Consider the following 20,754-nt stretch of genomic DNA (forward strand, 5'->3'; position numbering starts at 1 on the left):
TGGACTCACAACGATTCTTTATTGAAAACAAATTATGTGTTTAGTAAACTATTCTAACTTTTGAATAATATACATAACACAATTTCTCTCTCTCACACACACACAAATTAACTAAAATATCTTCTGCATGGCATGAGCCCTTAATATTTTAAATGGAATATTTCATCTTTGCTAAGCAAAAATTCCCCAAACAAGTAAAACGAGCTGCTTAGTTTACACGATTGTGAATCCAAATTAACATTAGAACGGGTTTAAATTTTTGAAGAACATAAAAAATCAAAATAGTGACATGTTTTCTTCTTACAATATCACATCAAAATTGCAAAACAGTCCCCAATGATCACTAGGATATCTGCCACAATCTAATTTTTCCACACCAATCAAATCCAAACTCTGAGGAATAATCTGTCCACCGTCCGCAGCACCTCGGAAAAAGAGACGATCGAATCGACTTTTGCACTTGTATCTTGCATTCAAGTTGCTGTTTTGGCTTGTATCCCATGTGTACTGGCAATGTTCAGGCTTGCCCAAGAACTCCCAAATATCCAAAACATTGCTGGGTAAGCCACCTATTTTAGCAACCTGATAAAAAGATAAGAGCAGCAAGTGATAAGAGAACAGTAAACATAATAATTATGTTGCTTTGTAGATCCAAATTAAGCTATCGTACATGGGATGTATGCAAAAAAAAGGAGAAAGATATATTTTTCTTTCTCTTCTTTTTTTCTTTTTCTTTCATGTGTTTTCTTTTTCCACCCTCCCTTTTCCTTTACTTTATTTTTATCTTAATTTTTTTTAATATTACCAATTAAAAGGAATTATTATTAATTAGGTTTATTAATTTGGTTTAATAAGATAATGAGATTTGTGATATATTATTCGGCTTTCCCCCCTTTAAATCGGTTATTAGAAATTTTTGATTTTTTAAACTTATTGCTTCTTTTATTTTAAAGGGCATTTATTATTTTAAAAGGTTAAGAACTATACATGAAAATTGATATGGAGGAGGTATGGAGAAAATTGAAGCACTATAGCCTAATTAATTAGATGTGATTAAAATTAGGAACAGCTTAAAAAGTGTATTAGCTAACAGCTTATTAATATCATATAAGAAATTTGAGCAGCCATTTTTGTCCAGATGTCAAATGTAAAGGAGGTAGCATTGAATGTGTATACTGTAATCTCAAAAATGATTTACTGTAATACAATTTAATATTGATGGTATTTTATACTGTATTTGTGATTGGAGTGAAAAATAAAAAAATTCTTTGCCGCATAATTATGTTGCTTTCAAGTTTGAATTATGTTTTCGTCTGATATGCTGCACAAGGCTTTCTTACTAAAGTTGTACACAGTGGTTTCTTCACAAGACCTGGGGAAGATGGCCTTACGTACAGCAAAGGACTGCCATCTTTGGCGCTACCGGTGCGCCCTCTCAGGCTGTCGTGGGTGTGCATGTGTCCAGCGGGTGCGTGCCCGTCAGTGTGAGTTTTGGCTTCTGAGCATGCGCAAACAAAATGTTGTGTGAGGACAGGTGCGCGAGCAAGGTTTCGGTGATTTTCACTGATATTTTTGCTTCTGCACATGACAGAAACATAAAAATCAGCGAAAATTGATGATATCGCTCACGCAAGGACATTCACTCATGATTTCGCTTGCTGAGCATGCGCAGAAGCCAAATATCGCGTGGAGGTTCCCGTGCATGGGTCGAGGACACATAGCTGTGTGCTCATCCCCAAAATTGCTACCATTCCGGTAGCAGGCCATCACTGCTTACGTGGCCAGAGCAGATATGACCCATCAGGAGCAAGAGCAAAAATATGGTACAGGTCAGGGGTGAAATGTAGCCAGCTCTATCCGGCTCACATGATACGGTAGGGCCCACTGCACGAAGACCCATCCACTCATGCGGACATCATGACGTCTCTATTTTGCGATGATTTTCATCATCTGCGAATGCATAGAATACTTTGCTTATGCATAGACCAGTGGTGAACCTATGGCATGGGTGCCACTCTGTTGGTGCACCAGCTATTGCACTACCTCAATTTTAATGTGCATGTGTGTGCCGGCCAGCTGATTTTTGGCTCACACAGAGGCTCTGGGAGGGCGTTTTTGACTTCCAGAGAGCCTCTGGGGATGGGGGCATGCGTTTTTACCATCTCCCAGCTCCAGGGAAGTCTTTGGAGCCTGGGGAGGGCGAAACACAAACCTACAGAGCCCACCAGAAGTTGGGAAACAGGCAATTTTCGACCTCCGGAGGGCCTCTGGGGGGGGTGGGGGAAGCTGTTTTCGCCCTCCCCAGGCATTGAATTATAAGTGTGGGCACTCGTGCATGTCCAATAACATGGGTTCACACTTTTTTGGCAACCCAAGGGAAAAAAAGTTCGCCATCACTGGCATAGACGATGGTGCGTGTACATACATTTGCAAGCTGGTAAGTGAATTTCACCGCTGGTACAGGTCAGCAGGTATTGCAGATTGTCCAGAGGCTGAGTTGCTGGGCTGGGATGAGGGCAGCAGGCTGGGGCTGCAAGGGCTGGATTTTTTGCTGCACTATATAGGCTCCCCTCAGGAAGATGCTGCTTTACACTATACTACTGGGATGGCTGAGGCTCTTGGGACAGCTGATATTTGAGCCACGCTGCCAGGCTGCATTTTTGCACCACGCTGCAGAGGCCGCCTGGAGCGGATGGCTTTTCCCAGGATGGTTGCAGCTTTGTGCTGCACCGCACACTGGGTCTTTCTGCTGTATTGCAGCCCTGGAGTGATGTAGTTCTGGGGCTGCTGTTGTATAGGTCAGCCAAAAGGGCAGAGATGGGAAGGAATAGATGGATAGTACAGTGATGGGCCGCTACTGGAACGGTCAGGTGCTATGTTCGGGTAGCGATTTTCAGCATGCGCACACAGCTGAGAGTCCCCAATGTGTGCACGCCCACCCGAGATTTGGCTTCTGCACATGTGCAGCAAGAAAACTCTCACGTGAAGATGCATGTGTGAGGTTTTGGCGACTTTCGCCAATTTTTTGCTTCTGCGCATGCGCGGACGCAAAAATATCAGCGAAAATTGCCTAAATCTCAGTTGCACGCGAGTTGTCCTCACAAAATATTTCACTTGCTGCAAATGCGCAGAGGCCAATTCTCAAGCTGATGGGTGCATAAGTTCACACCATACACTTTGGTTAACGACGTCAACAGGGATTGACAATGCAGCCGTGTGAGGCTGGACTTTATAACCACACTGCTTAGTAATGGATGTTCTGTCCCAACTGGTATCTTCAGTTAAGGACTACCTGTGGATACCAGGAAAGAAGATGCAAAAAAAAGAGATGGGGTGGAGAAAAAACATTTGTCCTAACTTACCTCTTTGTCTCTTAAGTTTGTATCGCCTCCAAAAATCACAGAACTTGACTTGGGTACCTCTGCTATTTTGGCAAGCACCAATTTCAACTGTTTTACACGCTCTTCACTGTGTTCCTTAGTACTCTCCAAATGGGAAGTCATAAGGCACAGGTCATTGCCAGAAATGTTTACCTGATTTAAAACAAAACAACCAATATGCAAAGCATGAAAAAATAAACGTCATCACTCAGCTCTCTCATACCACTTTTTATTTTTGCCTGTCATAAAAATGAAGCCTTTTAAAGCCTGTAAATCCACCTAATTTAAGTGTAAACTAAATAGGAATGCAAGCTATAATTATTTCAGGTTATCACTGATCTCCTACAATCATCAACTGATTTGTTGCCAACCACTCTCCCACCCCTAGTCCAAGTTCTATCAGGATTCCTATTTTTCCTGGAGAAGCCACCTGCAGAAGCTGCCCTGGACTGGGACTCCCTCTCAATATCTTTTTATCCCAGCTCAGCCCATGTTTGAGTACTGTTCAAGATGAGCTCTGCAGGGCTCCTGTTTACTCTTTCTCCGGCAGCACACCTACTTCCAATGAGGCTTCACCATGGAATCCTTGGTTTATCTCCTTGATTAGAAGTAAGCTCTGCCCATAAATTCCATCCTCTTGTATAATATGTCTGCTCATGGGCTGGAACAATATAAGTTTTTTTTTCTCAGCCCTTGACTTGAATTTTGAGGAACTAGATTCCTTCTGAGAATGAGGAAACAGCTTTTCCTTTCCTTGCATTGCCTACCATATCCTCTGCTCAGACATCCTCATAAATAAACAAGATATCTGCCTATTCCAAATACAAACCCCGTTAAGGCAACACTGATCCAATTGTTTTTTCCCCTTTAGGCAGGGAATACCTATCCAAAGGCCCAGTGGATCCTCTCCAGTGGTTCTCAACCTTTCAAATGCTGCGACCCCTTAATATAGTTCCTCATGTTGTGGTGACCCCCAACCATAAGTCTAACAATTCTCCCAACAGAGCTTTAAGTTGATTGGCAGGAAGGTCAGAAGGACACCCCCATTGTAAACACCTGATTGTTAATCCCTAGGGCAGCAAGCTCCCAGCCTCTACAGACCAGTTCTGTGGGTAGTGTTTTTTCCATAGACTGGAGAGGGTGTGTTTTCACATGCTGCCTGCATCCGCGGATGGGGCTTTGTTTATTTGTGCGGCTCTGGGGCTGGCATGTCACGGACTGGTTCTGGTCCATGGATTGGGGGCTGGGGAGTACCCTGCCCTAGGAGGTCATGGCTCATGTTTTAGAACCCCTGAATTGGTGGATTAATATATTAAAGTTCACCCCAGTTCATATATATCCATAGTAACATATTAGTCCACAGTCCATTGGGTTTTTTTCTTTCAAAGTATGCAGGATGGTAACGGGATACTTATTTTTAAGCTATTTTCAAGTACAAGAAAAAATGCAAAACACCAGTATAGTTGATTGCTTCGCATATAATGCTAAACTATAACACAGCTAACCTGTTTTCAACTTAGTTGTGAACCAAGACCGAACATTACAATGTGAAAAGTTAGCTTTTAAATCCCATTGTAATATTACAGAAAAGTTCTCATATTTTCTTATTTTCTTAAAATGTATGTATATTCTATATTAAAAAAGCAAATACAAAGATAACTTGTGAAAATAAAGTAACACTTTAAAGTTAATAGTGAGAACACCCACTTCTTTCCATACTAATGTCACATTAACTTGCTTTTAAAAACTCTTGACTTTAGCCTGCCAAATAATTTTCTCCATAAAGCTGGGGTAAAACTCACTTACATGTACGGCTAATAAATTTCTCATCATAGAGGTTGTAGGAAAAGCTGTTATTTCATGTTTTACAACTTTTACTCTTGATTTTTTTAGCATGATGGCAGTAAAATAACCATCCACATTACCTGGAGAGACAGATGGTCAAAAATACAAAAAGGAAAAAGAAAAGTCAACACCATGGCATTTCACTCAGAATTTTCACACAATAGAAGACACTAGCCTCGAATTTGGAGGAATTTCAGATATGTATGTACCCATTACAGTATTTTCATTTCTCATTTTGAATTAACTCCATTAAAGAATTTTGTGGTTTTTTGGACCAAAAAAATATACTTGGAAGCTTAAACCTGCAATCTCGAAACTATGCGTGGAAAAGCAAGTAAATTGGATTTAATTTATATTATTTAAGCACAATTAATACAGTAATTTCCCATGCATTTAATAATTTCCAGTTTTAGTTATACACTGAACTTATACACAACTTTTGGAGTATTCTGGAAATTTCCCACAAAGATTTTAAGGGATTATATATGTCAAGATTAAGTTTAACATGTTTTCCAGTCTCTGATAAATTGTAATTAGGTAAAATCAAGAACTTTTGAAGTCCACACAGTCGTATCAGATACATGAGGCTGTAATTTACTAACTCACATTTATGTATTCTAACCATTCCTAAAGAGCTGATATAATCAACTTTCTGCTGTTCGATATAGTGGCATTATACAGTATCATTAAAATATCACTATTTACAGTTGCTGCATTAGGCTGAGAAATAACTTTATGCATTAAGTTGATAACTTCATTTACCTGGAATAATTGTGTAACTGACTGCTCTCTTCTGGAGGTAACTTAAATATACAGGAATAACCTCTTGTAAAAATACCACGTCCGGGCTGTATCTAAATTAAAAAGAGGCTTTTATAATGATACCTATTGTAACCATAGACAGAAAAGTGGTCACTTCAAGAAAGCATACAAAATTATGATGCTAACAACTGAATGGGGAATACTTTGCAATTTTCCAAAGTCAGTTTCTTCTAATTCCTTTTAAAATAACCAGTGCACCAATTCACACTTCCCAGATTTTTATTTCTGGGTTGCTTGAGATGTGATGTGAAAACCTTGTGGTGATTCTCACACAAAAGTTATTTCTGATTGTTGGTTGCATATCAATAATGATGGTTCAAGCATATGATAAAAAATTATAATGTAAGCAAACTTCTGTCTCACAGAATTCTGCACACCTGCAATGTAGCTATGGGACTAAACATTTTTATTTCATTAACCATGGACTAGGTTTGTATATAAATCTTAAACAGTTTTAATTTTTCTTAACTGAATCCAGTTTCAAACTCACGCTTTGAAAGTAGCTTATTACATTACTATCGCAACTTGATCTTACCCTCAGATTTCCACCAGATGTTTACTGATACATGCAACTAAAGAGTTAAAGTTAAGATGTCAACTTTGATAAACTGCTTTAATCTTAAACTCTGTGGGCATATCTGCGGGCATTTGATAGCACTTGCTTTTAACTATGTGTGTGTGTATACTGTACATATGTTGGATTGCATAAGATGCCTTTGATCAGTTTAAAGTAACTTGCTAACTACAACTGCATCTACTCAGAGGAAGCACTGCCATTCTTTAATAATCTTCTCAATGTATTACTGCAGTGTATTACAGATGAAGTATAGTAGAGTAGAATAGAATAGCTGGAAGGGACCTTGGAGGTCTTCTAGTCCAGCTCCCTGCTTAAGCAGGAGAACCTATACAATTTCAGATATGTAGCTGTCTAGTCTCTTCTTAAAAACCTCCAGTGATGTAGTGCCATTTTCTGAAGGGAAGCTGGTTAATTGTACCACTGTTAGGAAGTTTCTCCTTAATCCCAGGTTACTTTTCTCTTTGGTTAGTTTTCAAATATTGTTTCTTATCCTGTCTTCTGGTGGTTTGAAAAATAATTTGACCCCTTGTTTGTGGCAGCCCCTCAAATACTGCTATCATGTCGCCCCTAATTCTTTTCTTTACGCTAGCCAAACCCAAATCCTGCAGGCATTCTTTGTATGTTTTTATCTCCAGCCTTTTGATAATCTTATTTGCTCTTCTCTGAACTTTGGACAATGTCTCAACATCTTTTTTATAGCGTGGTGACCAAAATTGGTAGCAGTACTCCAAGTGTGGTCTTACTAGGGTTTTATAAAGCAGTACTAATACTCGACGTGTTAACCTTAACCCTTAACACTTCAGATGGTAACCTTAAATAATCAAAATGACTTGGTGCTACATAACTTCAGTACAGTATTTCTCAAACCGGATCCCTAAATCATCATGAAATACCATCATCCAAAAAGAGAAAATGGCTGTAAGAAATAATGGGAGCTATCTGAAAGAGATTTTTGGCAGAAAATTTGCAATAGTAATTTTGATCTCTGTCCTTTTAATTTGATTGTAGCCTTCTCCAAAACATGCTTTAATGAGCATTCTAGAATTACCGTACTAAGATCATAAATATGAGAACAATGGCTGAATAAAACAAGAAAGACAAGTTTAAGATTAATGTCCCTCCTTTAGAAGCACGGTAACTTATCTCCAATTCATGCAAATTAATATATATATATATATTTCTAACATTGTTTAAATGAATACTTGTATTTTACCAATACAAAAAAAGCATTTTGGCAAAGTAAAAACACATTTTTGTAGCAAAACCTTAAATAATCTAAAACTTTTTGTTACTTATACAGTTACATGCATACATATTTTAGCACTGTGTCACAAAAATATTCAACTCTTATTAAAAAATAGCTAGTACAAAACAAATGCATAATGTTGTCCAGAGCATGCTTGTTCTATAATTAATCTCATTAAAACATGGGGGCTTATTTCTACTAGACATGCATAGGATTTCTGTGATAGATACTTACAAAGCTAAATAGGAACAGACTGCTCGTGCCCTTTCTTGAAGATTTTTTGAATCCAGGCCATCAATATTCCAAGTAATTAAAGAAAAAGTGCTGTCATCTTGTGGGCAGATGCCTGCAGCTTTCACAACTGCAGCTACAGTATTGGTAGTCGAATGATCAGTTAGCTCAACACTGGAATGCACATACACAAATTAAACATATTGCCTAAAGCAATTTTCTCCAGAACATTTACTTATCCACAGGCTTTAAAAAGTAATTTTAGAAAATTGCCATCTGCGGTATGTCCAGTTTACTACATAGCATGCAGTGGTGGTCACAAAAACATTTACAATTTTTCACATCAGATATCAACCTGATCAGTTGTTAAGTGAGTTTTGCCCCATTTTATGAACTTTCTTGTCACAGTTATTAAGGGCAGTTGTTAAGTTAGTAACATGGTTACTACGTGACCACAGGGATGCTGCTATAGTCATAAGTGTCAACAGTGGTTGAAAGTCACTTTTTCAGTGTGGTTGAAACTTGAAACAGTCACTAAAGTTGAGGCCTACCTGTATTTTCTCAACTATTATGTAAAGAATGTGGCATATCACATTACATATAGTCCTCGACTTACAATAGCTCACTTAGCTAGAATTCACTTATAATTTTCTACAGTGGCTTGAACAATTATTCAAGGGATAGTACCAATTGAACTGCCCCCACCCTCCTTGCCTTTCATAAACTCCTTGAAACCCACCTCTGCCGTCAGGCATGGGGGAATTGATCTCCCCCGGGCCTATACAATTCATGTATGGTATGTTTGTGTGTATGTCTGTTTTAATAACAGGTTTTTTTTAAATGTTTTAAAATTATTAGATTTGTCTTGAATTGTTTTATTGTTGTTGTTAGCCACCCCGAGTCTACAGAGAGGGGCGGCATACAAATCTAATTTAAAAAAAATTCACAACTATTTCTATCTAAGACATAGGTAAGACATAGACAAACTAGAGATCCCCCCCTCTATATTTTAGACCCACTAATTATATGGCTCCAGAAGTTCATTAAAAAAATATAAAAAGGAAGGAAGTCTGTTATTTATACAAATAGTCCTCAGCTTACAACCCTTATTGAGCCCAAACTTTTTGTTGCTAAGCAAGACAGTTGTAAAATCAGCTTTGTCCCTAAACAATCTTTCTTGCCACAAAAAAGTGGATCACTGCAGTAGTAATATGGTTATTAAGTAAATCTGGCTTCCCCACTGTCTTTCCTTGTCAGAAGTTCGCAAAAGGGACCCTGCGGCACTGCAACTGTCACAAATATGAATCATTTGCTAAGCGTCTAAATTTCTATCATGAGCATGGGAATGCTGCAACGTTTGTGTGACAAAAACGGTCACAAGTCACTTTTGCAAGTCGAGGACTATCTGAATACATTAACTACATTATACATCAGAGCCCCATTAGACTTCGAGCTAAAGGTTGGTGACCGCTGTGAATCATATTGAACTAACTCCATGCATTAGCATATCATAATTTCTTTTTGAAATCCACATTAGAACTTATGCTACTTAGTCAGATCTTCCCCCTCTCTCTCCCTTACTATTTAATTTTTTTTCTTTTCCTTTTTTTACGCCTTATATTTTTTTCCCTTCACAAATACTTTATACAATCGTAAATCTATTTTCCTAACTACCTTTCTACAAATATGTCTCTTACTATCCCTATTACTAGTTACTACCTTTATAGCTTTTAAATAATAGGATAAGTTAGATAAATGAAGTATTGATAGTAATAAGATACAAATGTGAACATTGAATTTTTGTCACAATGTAAGATATATACTTTGAAATACAATACCATGTAACAAATAACCTTATCCCTTTTAAAATTTATGTACCCCTCCTTTCCCTCCGCCATTTACCCTTTGTTAATTAATACTTTTTTTTTTTTTTTAAAGAACTTATGCACAATTTATACATAAATACTAAATTCAGGCATGAAGAAAACGATCAGGTAGGATCCTCCAAGTCAGCAAACAGGATTGTTAGGTATGTCATTTTGCATGGGGAATAGTGTTGTGCTCCACCCAGCATAAAGTTTCGTTTCTCTTGTCAACTTTTTACCTCAGAACTATAAACAGTGACTGTAAAATAAGATCCCAAATCACCTCACAAAGTTATGTTAAGCAAAACAGGAAGAGGAAAGTGTGTTGGATACATTTGTTGCCTTGACTTATTTGTAAAAATAATAAAGGCTGAATTCAAAAAATAAAATAATGGAACTAAAAGAAAAGGGATTAATATGGTCACATAATGGAGGGGAACGAAAGATTTTTCTCCTTTTCTCCACAAAGAGCTTTCGCATAAATAACTTACGGAGCCTCCATGGCGGGAAGTGGATGGGACATCCCATTGATATCTGGCTCAGGAGACGGGTCAAAGTACGAATTCAGCGCCTTCTACAAAAGAAAAGTCAAAACCTGGTACAGGCAGTCCTCGACTTACGACAATTGAGTGCAAAATTTGTTGCTCAGGACTAGAGATCAGAGCCTCCTGGTTTCTAGGCCAGCCCCTTAATCGCCACACCAAACTGGGTCTCATTATAGATGATCTTTGACTTACAACCACAACTGAGCTCCAAATGTCTGTGGCTAAGCGAGACATTTGTTTAGTGAGTTTTGGCTCATTTTGTGACTTTTTTTTTCAGGGTGGGGGCAAAGTTCTTAAATGAATCACTGCAGATGATAAGTTAGGCAGGTTAATAAACGAATGGTGGCTTCTCCCATTGACTTTGCTTATCAAGAGGTCGAAAAAGATGATCCCATGACTCTGGGACAGTAGTGAGTTGCTGCAAGTGTGGTAGTGGACTTTGCTACGGTGGACGGTAGCAGCCACCAGATTATGCAATTTGTGCGCAACCGCTCTGGTGATAGTCCTATGGACTCTGCCACCTTTATTTAGTATTTTTTGCTTCATGTACATGCGCATAAGTAAAATCTCATGAGGGGGGGGGAGTGCACGTACATGAGATTTCGGTGGTATTTTTGCTTGTGTGGAAGCAAAAAATCGCCAAATCTCACATGCCTGCGCCTTCCCTCACAAGATTCCAGCCCGTTTTTGCTTCCTGTGCATGCACAGAAACAAACGCATGCTGGGGATGCGTGCACTATGCACTCACACACAACACAACCGAAGCAATCCGCCCTGCCCTGGGACCCACGGCAACGGTCATAAATTGACTGTGACATTGAACGGTCACTAAATGAATGGTCGCAAATCAAGGACTGCCTGCATGGTGGCGGTGGAGGCGGGGAGGGGAGGCTTCAGAACGGCACCTACCTGCAGATCCCAGCCGTTCTCGGACAGGTAGCGCTCAGCGGCGGCTGCCCCGCTATTACTGATTGAGGCAAAGTCCAAGCACAGGCGTTTTTGCTGTTCTTCCTCCAGGTCTCCCCGCGGCCCTCCTTCCTCCGCCGAGCCTCCGCGCTGCCGCTCTTGCGCCCCGGAGGTCGCCCGCTCCACCTCTCCGTCCGCACGGCCGCCTTCCATCCTTTGCAAGAACCCGCAGCGCCTTAAAACGACGCGAGGCCCAGCAGCGTTTCCCGGGTTATTTATTGGGGGTACTGCGCATGCGCCACAGAATTTTTTTGCGACTCAGAGTTCCCTTAGAGGGGCGTGAGCCCGACGGAACGCGGAGGTTTGCAAAGGGGCGGGGCGATCGATTCGAAAAGAGGGCCCGAACGTTCGACGGCGGAACGTCTGCTGCTTGCTGCTTTTTTTTTATTATTTGCACCGGGACTTCCGCGGTGGATCAAAGGCGCGGAGGGAGTTGGGAGGGGGCGGAGTTTCAACTTTTGCATATGCTAATCGTTCGTTTCGCAGGGAGCGCTCCTTAGCTTTCTTGGTATCGCCGCAATTTTGAAACTAGTCGGAACTGCTTGTTTGTGGTGGAGGTGGTGGTGGGCATAATCAGCGACCCGGCTCCCATTCTACACCCTGAACGGATCCCACGTTTTGATGCCATGACTCACCTCACCCTCCAAAGTCTTCGCGAGGTGATGAAAGCCATGTTGGATTCGTCCTGCTTCGATCGGGTGGCGAATAAGGTAAATATACACATGCGCGCGTGTGTGTTTTATAATTTTGTTTTATTTTTCTGCACATTCAACATACAACTTCATATTGATTGATTGATTGATTGGATTTGTATGCCGCCCCTCTCCGAGTACTCGAGGAAGTTCACAACATATCAAACAATATACAATGTACATATCTAAAAAATCCTATTAATATCGCTTAAAAACTTTAATAACATTTAAAACCATTCATTCTTATATACCTTCAATACAACTGAATGTGCATACAGCATTTTCCAAGTACAGTACAATAAATTAGATCGCATATCCAATTTTGCTTGGTATTGTTTCATCTGTATCCTTCTTTCTTCTCTCCACTTCCATCTCCATCTCTACTACCTACAGTTTATTTATTTATTTCATTTATTTATTTTGTCCAATGCATAATACACATTGAAGAGAATAGATATGTAGTAATATAAATAAAGGAAAGAATAGAAGAAAAGATATAAAAGTATAGGTGAACATATTTGAAAGGAAGAAAAGATAAATGAGATAAGGAGAGACAATTGGACAGGGGACAGAAGGCACACTGGTGCACTTATGCACGCCCCTTGCTGACCTCTTAGGAATCTGGAGAGGTCAATCGTGGATAGTCTAACTCTAAGGGAAAAATGTTGGGGGTTAGGGGTTGACACTACTGAGTCAGGTAATGAGTTCTACGCTTCAACAACTCGGTTGCTGAAGTAATTTTTTTTACAGTCAAGTTTGGAGCGGTTAATATTAAGTTTGAATCTGTTGTGTGCTCTTGTGTTGTTGTGATTGAAGCTGAAGTAGTCATTGACAAGTATAACGTTGCAGCATATGATCTTTCTTACTCCTCCCTCCGCCTACTACCCTTCCCTTCTTCATCCTCCTTCCTCTTCCTCTACTCTCCCACCTTTCTCTCCTTCTTTCTTACTTTCAGTCCACCCTCAAAATCGTTCCCTAAGTGGATAATTCTATTAGAATTGCATGACAGGCTAAAATGTTTCTATAGATCTTACCCTTCATGATCATCCCTCTTATTTCTAAATCTCCTATTATATTGGTATAAAAGTTAAATCTTAAAAAACCATAAAGTAAACAAAGACAAGACACAATTTATACAGACACATAAACATATAAAATCGTTCATATTTACAGCTATATATTAAGTCTTAAACACTCAACAATTTACACAGAAGTTAATCATCCTGTAGACCTTATTTACTGCAGCCTATTTATATCACCCTATTAGTTTATATTTTACTATAATATATCATTATTAACTGAGTCTTAATCAGAATTAAATCTTAACTTTTCGTGCTACCTCCTTTTATCTAGTTTTGTCTCCTGGGTCTACCCCCAACCAATTCAATTTTTGTTCCAGATTAGTTGCTATAGCAAGCTAAGTGTTATTTCTTGTGCTTCTTAGTTTTAGGCCTTATTCCTTTCTCTCCTTCTTTAATATCTTAGCTCATCTTTTGCTTTTTTTCTTCTTCAACCATTTCTAAATACCCAATAAAAAATTAAAATGTAACTATCAATTTATCCAGTGGTCTCATATTAACAGTAGTAAGGGAAATGAATGGTTACTACCTTAGCTTTGTAATTGCTGATTTTCCCTGGGATGACCTTGAACAGGATCCAGCGAAAAGTTGCAGCAACTATTGTAAATCTCCCTCTGCTCTGCTGCACTCTTTCAAGGTCGTTGGAATAGAGCCCCGTTCATTTTCTGTGCTAGCTAAAAATTAAAAATCTTGAATTTAAGACATTTAAATTAAACCTTTCATTAAAAAAATCTTTCATTCAAAATTTTAAAAAATAGAAATTAAAAATCCCTTTTCAGACTAATAGATTTTACTATAAACGTAAACTAGAACTCACATCTTCAGACACAGGAGTGGCTGGGTTAATACAGAATTTAAATTCAGATGAGAGGGCAAAGGGAATGGTCCCTCAGGTGACATGTGACAGCTTACAAATAACCTTAACAAATAACAATTATAATGCGTTAAATAAAAACCACTGAGACCTTTCTAAGATAAACGTGAATCGTTTAAAATGATAATTTTGTTAAAGGTCACAATTAAAAAGATAAACCAATGCAAATGGAAAATATAGAAGATGAAAAAAAGAAGAAAATGTTGGGGGGGGAAAGAAAAAAATAGAGACAAAAAAATAGCGTATTTTTCCAAATATAAGACTTACCTATTTTTTTCTCCCTAAAAAAGGATGGAAATGTTGGTATGTCTTATACACTGAATAAAAATATTTTTTAAAAAATACCCTAGTTTAAATTTTTTAAATCCATTTTTTTTCCAATCGTCAATTTTTATCCGCTCCGCTGCAATTTATTTTTCTATTTATGAAGTATACTCTTCTTAGATGATCAAGGGACTATCCAGCATTGGGATAAAAAATATGTCAACCTAAAATCTAATGTTCATTCTGGTTGCATTAGACTTCACGAACTTTCTCTCTAATGATGACCCAGTGGGTTACAGGATTGTCGAACTGGAATTTATAATGAGAGAATGTGGTCTTACAACTTCTTTACAGTGAACCCTTTGGATTAAACAAAAAGGGGTTAAGACTTGGAATGTAAAGTTATTATTTCAGCTGCTGATCTGGAAGCTTTGAATTCCTAGTGCCCATGCAACTTTTCATTAATTTCCTGCAATTGGGGCATTGTGTAGCAAAAGAACCCACCATCATTCATGCAAAAGAGAGCTGGCTTGGAAAAAAGTTCCAAGAAGTATAAACCTATACTCTGCCAATGTTTATTTCCTGCCCAATATTTATGTAAATTTGCAAATAAAGCAACCCCAAATTATTCAGGATGTGTGAATGCTGATTGAAAGGGGAAATAAAGTAGAACGGAATCTTTATTATTCTGTTCAATAAAAACCCAGTATGTGTTTGCATGGTGCAGGGAGAAGTAATATGGTGCAGATAAAATTCACAGTGACATTATGGAACTAGATTTCTGTTTCTTTTCTCAACCCAGATGAAGGTTGTCTCTGCAAACCCTGGAAAAATTGTCTGTGAAATGAAAGTTGAGGAACAGCACACAAACAGAGGAGGAACTCTGCATGGGGGCCTGACAGCAACTTTAGTAGACATTGTGTCAACAGCTGCATTAATATATACTGAAAGAGGAGCACCCGGGGTTAGTGTGGACATGAATATTACGTGAGTATCAAACTTGGTGAAGTTTATTCCCCTGCTTGTTTGCTTTTACTTGGGCCTTCATTCTGTACTGAGTAGGGGAAATCCAACTTGTATTAATTCCAAGAAAGCATCAGGATAGTCCAGTGCTGAGATACTACAAGCTGTGTACATTTTTAAAACTTTAACTGCTTAAATATTTTTTGGAAAACTAGACTTCTGTATCCAGATTCTTTAGAAGTTCTAAAAGGTAATGAAACATTCATTAGTCATGCTTTTATTTTGAAATACCGAGCCATTATACAGGTCAACACACACAAAAAATCATCAGCAAAAGTAATATGTCTATTTTATAGAGTTTGATGTGCTGATTTCAAGAATATGTTTAGTTTGGCTCTATCACTGTCTGATATAGAAGCATTTTTGTTATTACGTTATTTCTGATATGTAGATTACTGTTTTCCTAATATCCCTAGTATATTTCCTGTACTTTATAATAATGATGCTGCTCCATGGAAACTATACCTGTCACAGAAAAACTATATACATTTTGAAATCAAAACAAAAAATGATTCAGAAAAATACAAGGTCAACTGCGATGCTTACAAAAAATACTTTTTTGTAGACCTGTGTTATTTTAGCTTTATTTTGTATTGTACTATTACTATGTAAGAAGTGGGGAGGCACCTGAAGGAGGAGGCAAAGGAGCCGGAGGCAGGTTGATTGTTAATCCAGAATCTTGGCAGGCCTTGCTAAAACAGTCAATGAGTCATTGAAGGCCTTTGGCAGAATGAGCAGTAACTGCAGCATCGTCAGCGAAGAGGAAATCCTATTATTGATAGAAGAAGAAAGGCTGTCAACATAGAGTCTGTTTGGAAATGCGGTTAGTCAATAAGTGACGATTATACAGTACAACCTGCATGGTGGTATGGAAGGAAAAAACAAGACAAAGTATCTTATTAGTGTTTTGGAAATACAAGTATTCTACTGGACTATGCTAAAACCTATAAGCATGAAGAATTATTCAGTCTCTGAAAAACTTTAAGGTAAAAAGTTGAAATATTCAGCAATGTCTGATAAATAATTTGGAGACCCTTATGACTGTTACAGAAGAATGGCTGTAATTTGGATGATCCATTATCTTTGGCTTTTGGCAGTTCTAGCAAGATGCAGTGGTGGCCACAGCCTATTTTCATGTGAACCCATAATTCTGAGGATGTGCCAAGATCTTCCGTACAATACCACATTTATGCCTAACCTTTTGAATCATTATGATCAACAAACAGCAGCTCTAGCAATGGAACAATTTCATCTTATGGTAAACCTTGATTGTTCCCGAGACTTTCGACCATTCCTATATGCGCTTTATGCTCCTGTATGTAAGAAGTGAAACAAGAACTGATAGCAGATACATCTGCCTTATATCAATCCGAGATTATTGTACTGTCTAAATCAGGATTCCATGTTTACATGTAGTAGCTCTCCAACTTCAGATAGAACCTTTTCCTGATCATTTTGGAGATTGGATGAAGTGAGCACTGTGATTGCCTAGAGGAGGACCTCTTGCCTCACAACCAGAAGGCTGAGTTCAATTTTAGGTAGAACAGAGATTTCTCCCTCTGGGTGCAAAGGGAAAATTATCTGCTGTGAGCTCCATGTAGGCGTCAGGAAGAGCAGCCAGCCAGTAAACGCTCAGCTCCATTCAGTCACCCCAATTCCAACCCAATGCAAGAGATTACAGGGTTTTTTAAAAAATGGAGATTGGACAAGAACTCTCTGGACGCAACATATACACTTTACTCTTAAGTCTGAAGGCTTCTCCCAGCTGTCTGTTATATTTTAATAGCCTGAGATACAAAGTCCTCAAACCTGTCACTCAGCAATATCCTTTTCACTTCATTCTGTTTTAATATACATGTCATGCGGAAAGATTTTTATATAAGCAAAATGGAATTAAAACATTTAGGATGGCATCTATCATTCTGATTTCCCAAAGACTGTGTTGGATAAGTGTTACTAAAAGCAATGGATTGGGTCCCTCTGTGAATATCTTGGTTAAGCAGATACAAAAGATATCCAACAATTTATTCAGTACTCCTTTCTGGATTTTATTTAACAGTCAAAAAACATTGCTTAGGCAGGAAATTCAGTGGCTGTCTTTGATTCAGTCTTTCTTCTATCACTCTGCCTCAGAACTCTTAAGAGGACAGTTGTAAGGATGGAGTGAAGGCACAACAGTACACATTGCCTTTTATCATACATATAATATATATTCCCAACCCCCTTTCTTCTGTATTCTAGGTACATGTCATCAGCTAAGATTGGTGAAGAAATCCTGATCACTGCTGAGGTTCTGAAGCAAGGAAAAACTCTGGGTTTTGCCAACGTGAATTTAACAGATAAGATAACAGGAAGATTAATAGCTCAAGGGAGGCACACCAAGCACTTGGGTACCAGTCAAAAAAAATAAAATCAAATCCTGAGAAGAATGCAGGATGGAGGAGTTGTTACCACAGCAAGTTTCAAAAACTGGAGTGAAGCCATTGGGTAATGAAATAATATCGCAATGTTGAAATCCGTTGTTTACATAAATTACATTGTTGGCCCAAGGTCAGATTTGTTGGAGTATAAAAGCATGCACGTGTCTGTACATGTATTTATATTTATGTACAAACGTGTCTAGAGTATTTATGTATAAATATGCCTAGGGGTGGGTAAGGTCTGACTTTTATTTGTTAATGGAACATACATGTAAGAAATTGTTTCTCCTGCTAGGAAAAATAGCACAGTGGAGTTAATATAAGTGTGAATCTTGACGCCCTGAAGAAAAGATCAGAGAAAATAAAAGGTTTTTCTCCCGAAACTTGAAGTTCCTTTTGAGTTTCAGTTGTGGGAGGGACAGATGATGACAGCTCCTAAGCCACTCTTACTCAACTTCAGTAACTTTTAGCTTGGCTGGCTGGGGAATTGTAGGAGTTGAAGTCCACACAGCTGCAAGTTGCTGAGGTTGGGAAACATTGTTCTAAGCACTGGATTGAATCAAGAAGAGAAGCTGTTTTTCCCAAATGTAATTCTTCCCCTGCAGCTCTGGGAGGAACAAAACACTCAGGGAAACGGTTTTCCATTTTTGGGAAGAGCATAAAAGGCGATGCTAGGAGCTACAAGGTGGTTTTCAAAAAAGTAACAGGGGATTCAACCCAATATGTTTGCAGAGGCTCTAGGTGTCTTTTGTATTGTTGCCTTTAAACCACAGGGTTCACCTGAATATTATTTTTTTTTTAAAAAAATCCAGTGTTGAATGAATGCCCACCTAATAAAACAAGGTAAAATCCCATAATCTTTTAAATGGCAGTATTTTTTTCAAAGGAATTTGTCTTGTTAAAAAGTGCTGAGTGGCTGCTGTTATTCAGTGACGTTTTGATTTAGAAAATAGAAACAGAGAAACAGAGAAGTCTGACGGCAGAAAAAGACCTCATGGTCCATCTAGTCTGCCCTTATACTATTTTCTGTATTTTATCTTAGGATGGATATATGTTTATCCCAGGCATGTTTAAATTCAGTTACTGTAGATTTATCTACCACGTCTGCTGGAAGTTTGTTCCAAGGATCTACTACTCTTTCAGTAAAATAATACCGTATTTTTCGCTCCATAAGACCCAGTTTTTTCCCTCCCAAAGTAGGAAGAAAAATCAGCCCTGTCTTATGGAGCGAAGATGCAGGCAGGGAGGGGGGGGGAGGCTGCGAACTCGGAAGCGCCATCCCGCCGGCTGGCTGGCTAGCTGCTGCCTGGCCCCCTCCCTCCCGGAGGAGGGTCTCCCTCCGCACCACCAGCGGCGCTCCCCCCGCCAGCCAGCCAGCCAAGCCCCGCACCCGCCAGAACCGGCTCCTCGCTCTCCCCCCGCCGCCCGCCGCATTTGCAGGAGGTGGGGAGGGTCGGGCGGCCCGCCAGGGCCAGGAGGGATGCCGCTGCCCCCCCTTCCCTCTCTCCACCCGCCGCTGAACCTCCTTGACGCCGAGAGGAAATGCCCGCAAAGGTTTTTCTCAGCGGAGGTCTTCAATGTCGGGGGCGCACGGGCGGTTGCGCGCACTCCCTATCTCCCTGCTAGCCCACTCGGAATATTCAAAATAAGAAAAGCCTTTGCCAGCGAAGGTTTTTCTTATTTTGAATATTCCGAGTAGGCTAGCAGGGAGATAGGGAGCGCGCGCAACCGCCCGAGCGCCCCCGACATTGAATATCACCTTCGCCGGCCCCGCCTCTCCTGCAACAGAAAGAAAACAAGAGAAAGTGAGAAGAAGAGAGAGAAAGAGGGGGAGAGAGGGAGAAAGAGGGGGAGAGAGAGAAAGAGAGGGAGAGGGAGAAAGAGTGGGAGAGGGGGGAGAGATAGCAAGAGAGGGAGAGAGAAAGAGAGAGGGAAAGGGGGGAGAGATAGCAAGAGAGGGGGAGAGAGAAAGAGAGGGAAAGGGGGAGAGAGGGGGGAGAGAAAGAGAGAGGGAGGGAGAGAGAGGAAATAAAGGAAGAGGAGAGAGAGAAAGGAATAGAAAGAAAGAAAGAGGGATAGAAAGAGAGAGAGAGAGATGCTCAGTGAGCCTTTCTTTGAAGTTGCCTTTCTTTCTTTCTTTCTCTCTTTCTTTTTCTCTCTTGCTCTCTTGCTCTCCTGCTTTCATTCTTTTTTCTTTCTCTTGCTTTCTTTCTTTCTCTTTCTTTCTCTCCTTCCTTCCCTCCTTCCATTTCTTTCATTCCCCCTCTCTATTTTTATTTCTCTTTCATTTTCTTTCTTTCTCTCTTTCTTGCTTTCTTTCTTGCTCTTTTTCTTTCTCTCTTTTACCTTCCCTTCCTCTATTTCTTCTTTTCTTTCTCCTTCCTACCTTCTTCTCTCCCTCCCTCCCTTCAGTCCTTCCTCTCTTACTCTCCCCTTTCATAAGTTTCCTTGCTTCCTTCCTCTGTTCCTGTCCCTTCCCCCTTTCTTTCTTTCTTTCCTTCCTTCCTTCCTTTCCTCCCTCCATTTCTTGCTTTCCTTTTCCTTCCTCCCTTCTTTCCTCCCTCACTCCCTTCTTTCACTCCTTCCTCTCTTCCTCTCCCCTTTTTGGCTCAAAATATTTTTTTTCTATTTTCCTCCTATAAAATCTAGGTGCGTCTTATCAGCAGGTGCGTCTTATAGAGCGAAAAATACGGTATTTTCTCATGTTGCTTTTGATCTTTCCCCCAACTAACTTCAGATTGTGTCCCCTTGTTCTTGTGTTCACTTTCCTATTAAAAACACTTCCCTCCTGGACCTTATTTAACCCTTTAATATATTTAAATGTTTCGATCACGTCCCCCCCTTTTCCTTTTGTCCTCCAGACTATACAGATTGAGTTCATTAAGTCTTTCCTGATACGTTTTATGCTTAAGACCTTCCACCATT

The 20,754-nt window shown here is 39.5% G+C and overlaps 2 protein-coding genes across 2 annotated transcripts; one reads left to right on the forward strand and one right to left on the reverse strand.

Moving 5' to 3' along the window:
- TDP2 (tyrosyl-DNA phosphodiesterase 2) lies at window positions 1-11,905 on the reverse strand. The gene is made up of 7 exons (XM_070747376.1): window positions 11,421-11,905; window positions 10,458-10,540; window positions 8,105-8,275; window positions 5,988-6,079; window positions 5,187-5,305; window positions 3,363-3,533; window positions 1-582 (listed from the first exon to the last, which is right to left on the reverse strand). Exons 1-7 carry the CDS (start codon window positions 11,628-11,630, stop codon window positions 301-303), a joined length of 1,128 nt encoding a protein of 375 aa, XP_070603477.1. The 5' UTR covers window positions 11,631-11,905; the 3' UTR covers window positions 1-300.
- ACOT13 (acyl-CoA thioesterase 13) lies at window positions 11,793-18,686 on the forward strand. The gene is made up of 3 exons (XM_070747377.1): window positions 11,793-12,187; window positions 15,189-15,373; window positions 17,651-18,686. Exons 1-3 carry the CDS (start codon window positions 12,104-12,106, stop codon window positions 17,817-17,819), a joined length of 438 nt encoding a protein of 145 aa, XP_070603478.1. The 5' UTR covers window positions 11,793-12,103; the 3' UTR covers window positions 17,820-18,686.
- Window positions 18,687-20,754: the final 2,068 nt, after the last annotated feature.

Source organism: Erythrolamprus reginae, chromosome 3, assembly GCF_031021105.1.
Source record: "Erythrolamprus reginae isolate rEryReg1 chromosome 3, rEryReg1.hap1, whole genome shotgun sequence".
NCBI classification, from domain to species: domain Eukaryota; kingdom Metazoa; phylum Chordata; class Lepidosauria; order Squamata; family Dipsadidae; genus Erythrolamprus; species Erythrolamprus reginae.

Bases quoted from the DNA above. Each gene is read 5' to 3' on its own strand.
- TDP2 (XM_070747376.1), bottom strand. From the start codon at position 11,630: ATGGAAGGCGGCCGTGCGGACGGAGAGGTGGAGCGGGCGACCTCCGGG. The intron at 6,080-8,104 runs GTAAGTATCTAT...TTTTTAATTTAG, and splicing joins GTCTGTTCCTATTTAGCTTT to ATACAGCCCGGACGTGGTAT. The intron at 5,306-5,987 runs GTAAATGAAGTT...CTGTCTCTCCAG, and splicing joins CAGTTACACAATTATTCCAG to GTAATGTGGATGGTTATTTT.
- ACOT13 (XM_070747377.1), top strand. From the start codon at position 12,104: ATGACTCACCTCACCCTCCAAAGTCTTCGCGAGGTGATGAAAGCCATG. The intron at 12,188-15,188 runs GTAAATATACAC...TTCTCAACCCAG, and splicing joins TCGATCGGGTGGCGAATAAG to ATGAAGGTTGTCTCTGCAAA. The intron at 15,374-17,650 runs GTGAGTATCAAA...TCTGTATTCTAG, and splicing joins AGTGTGGACATGAATATTAC to GTACATGTCATCAGCTAAGA.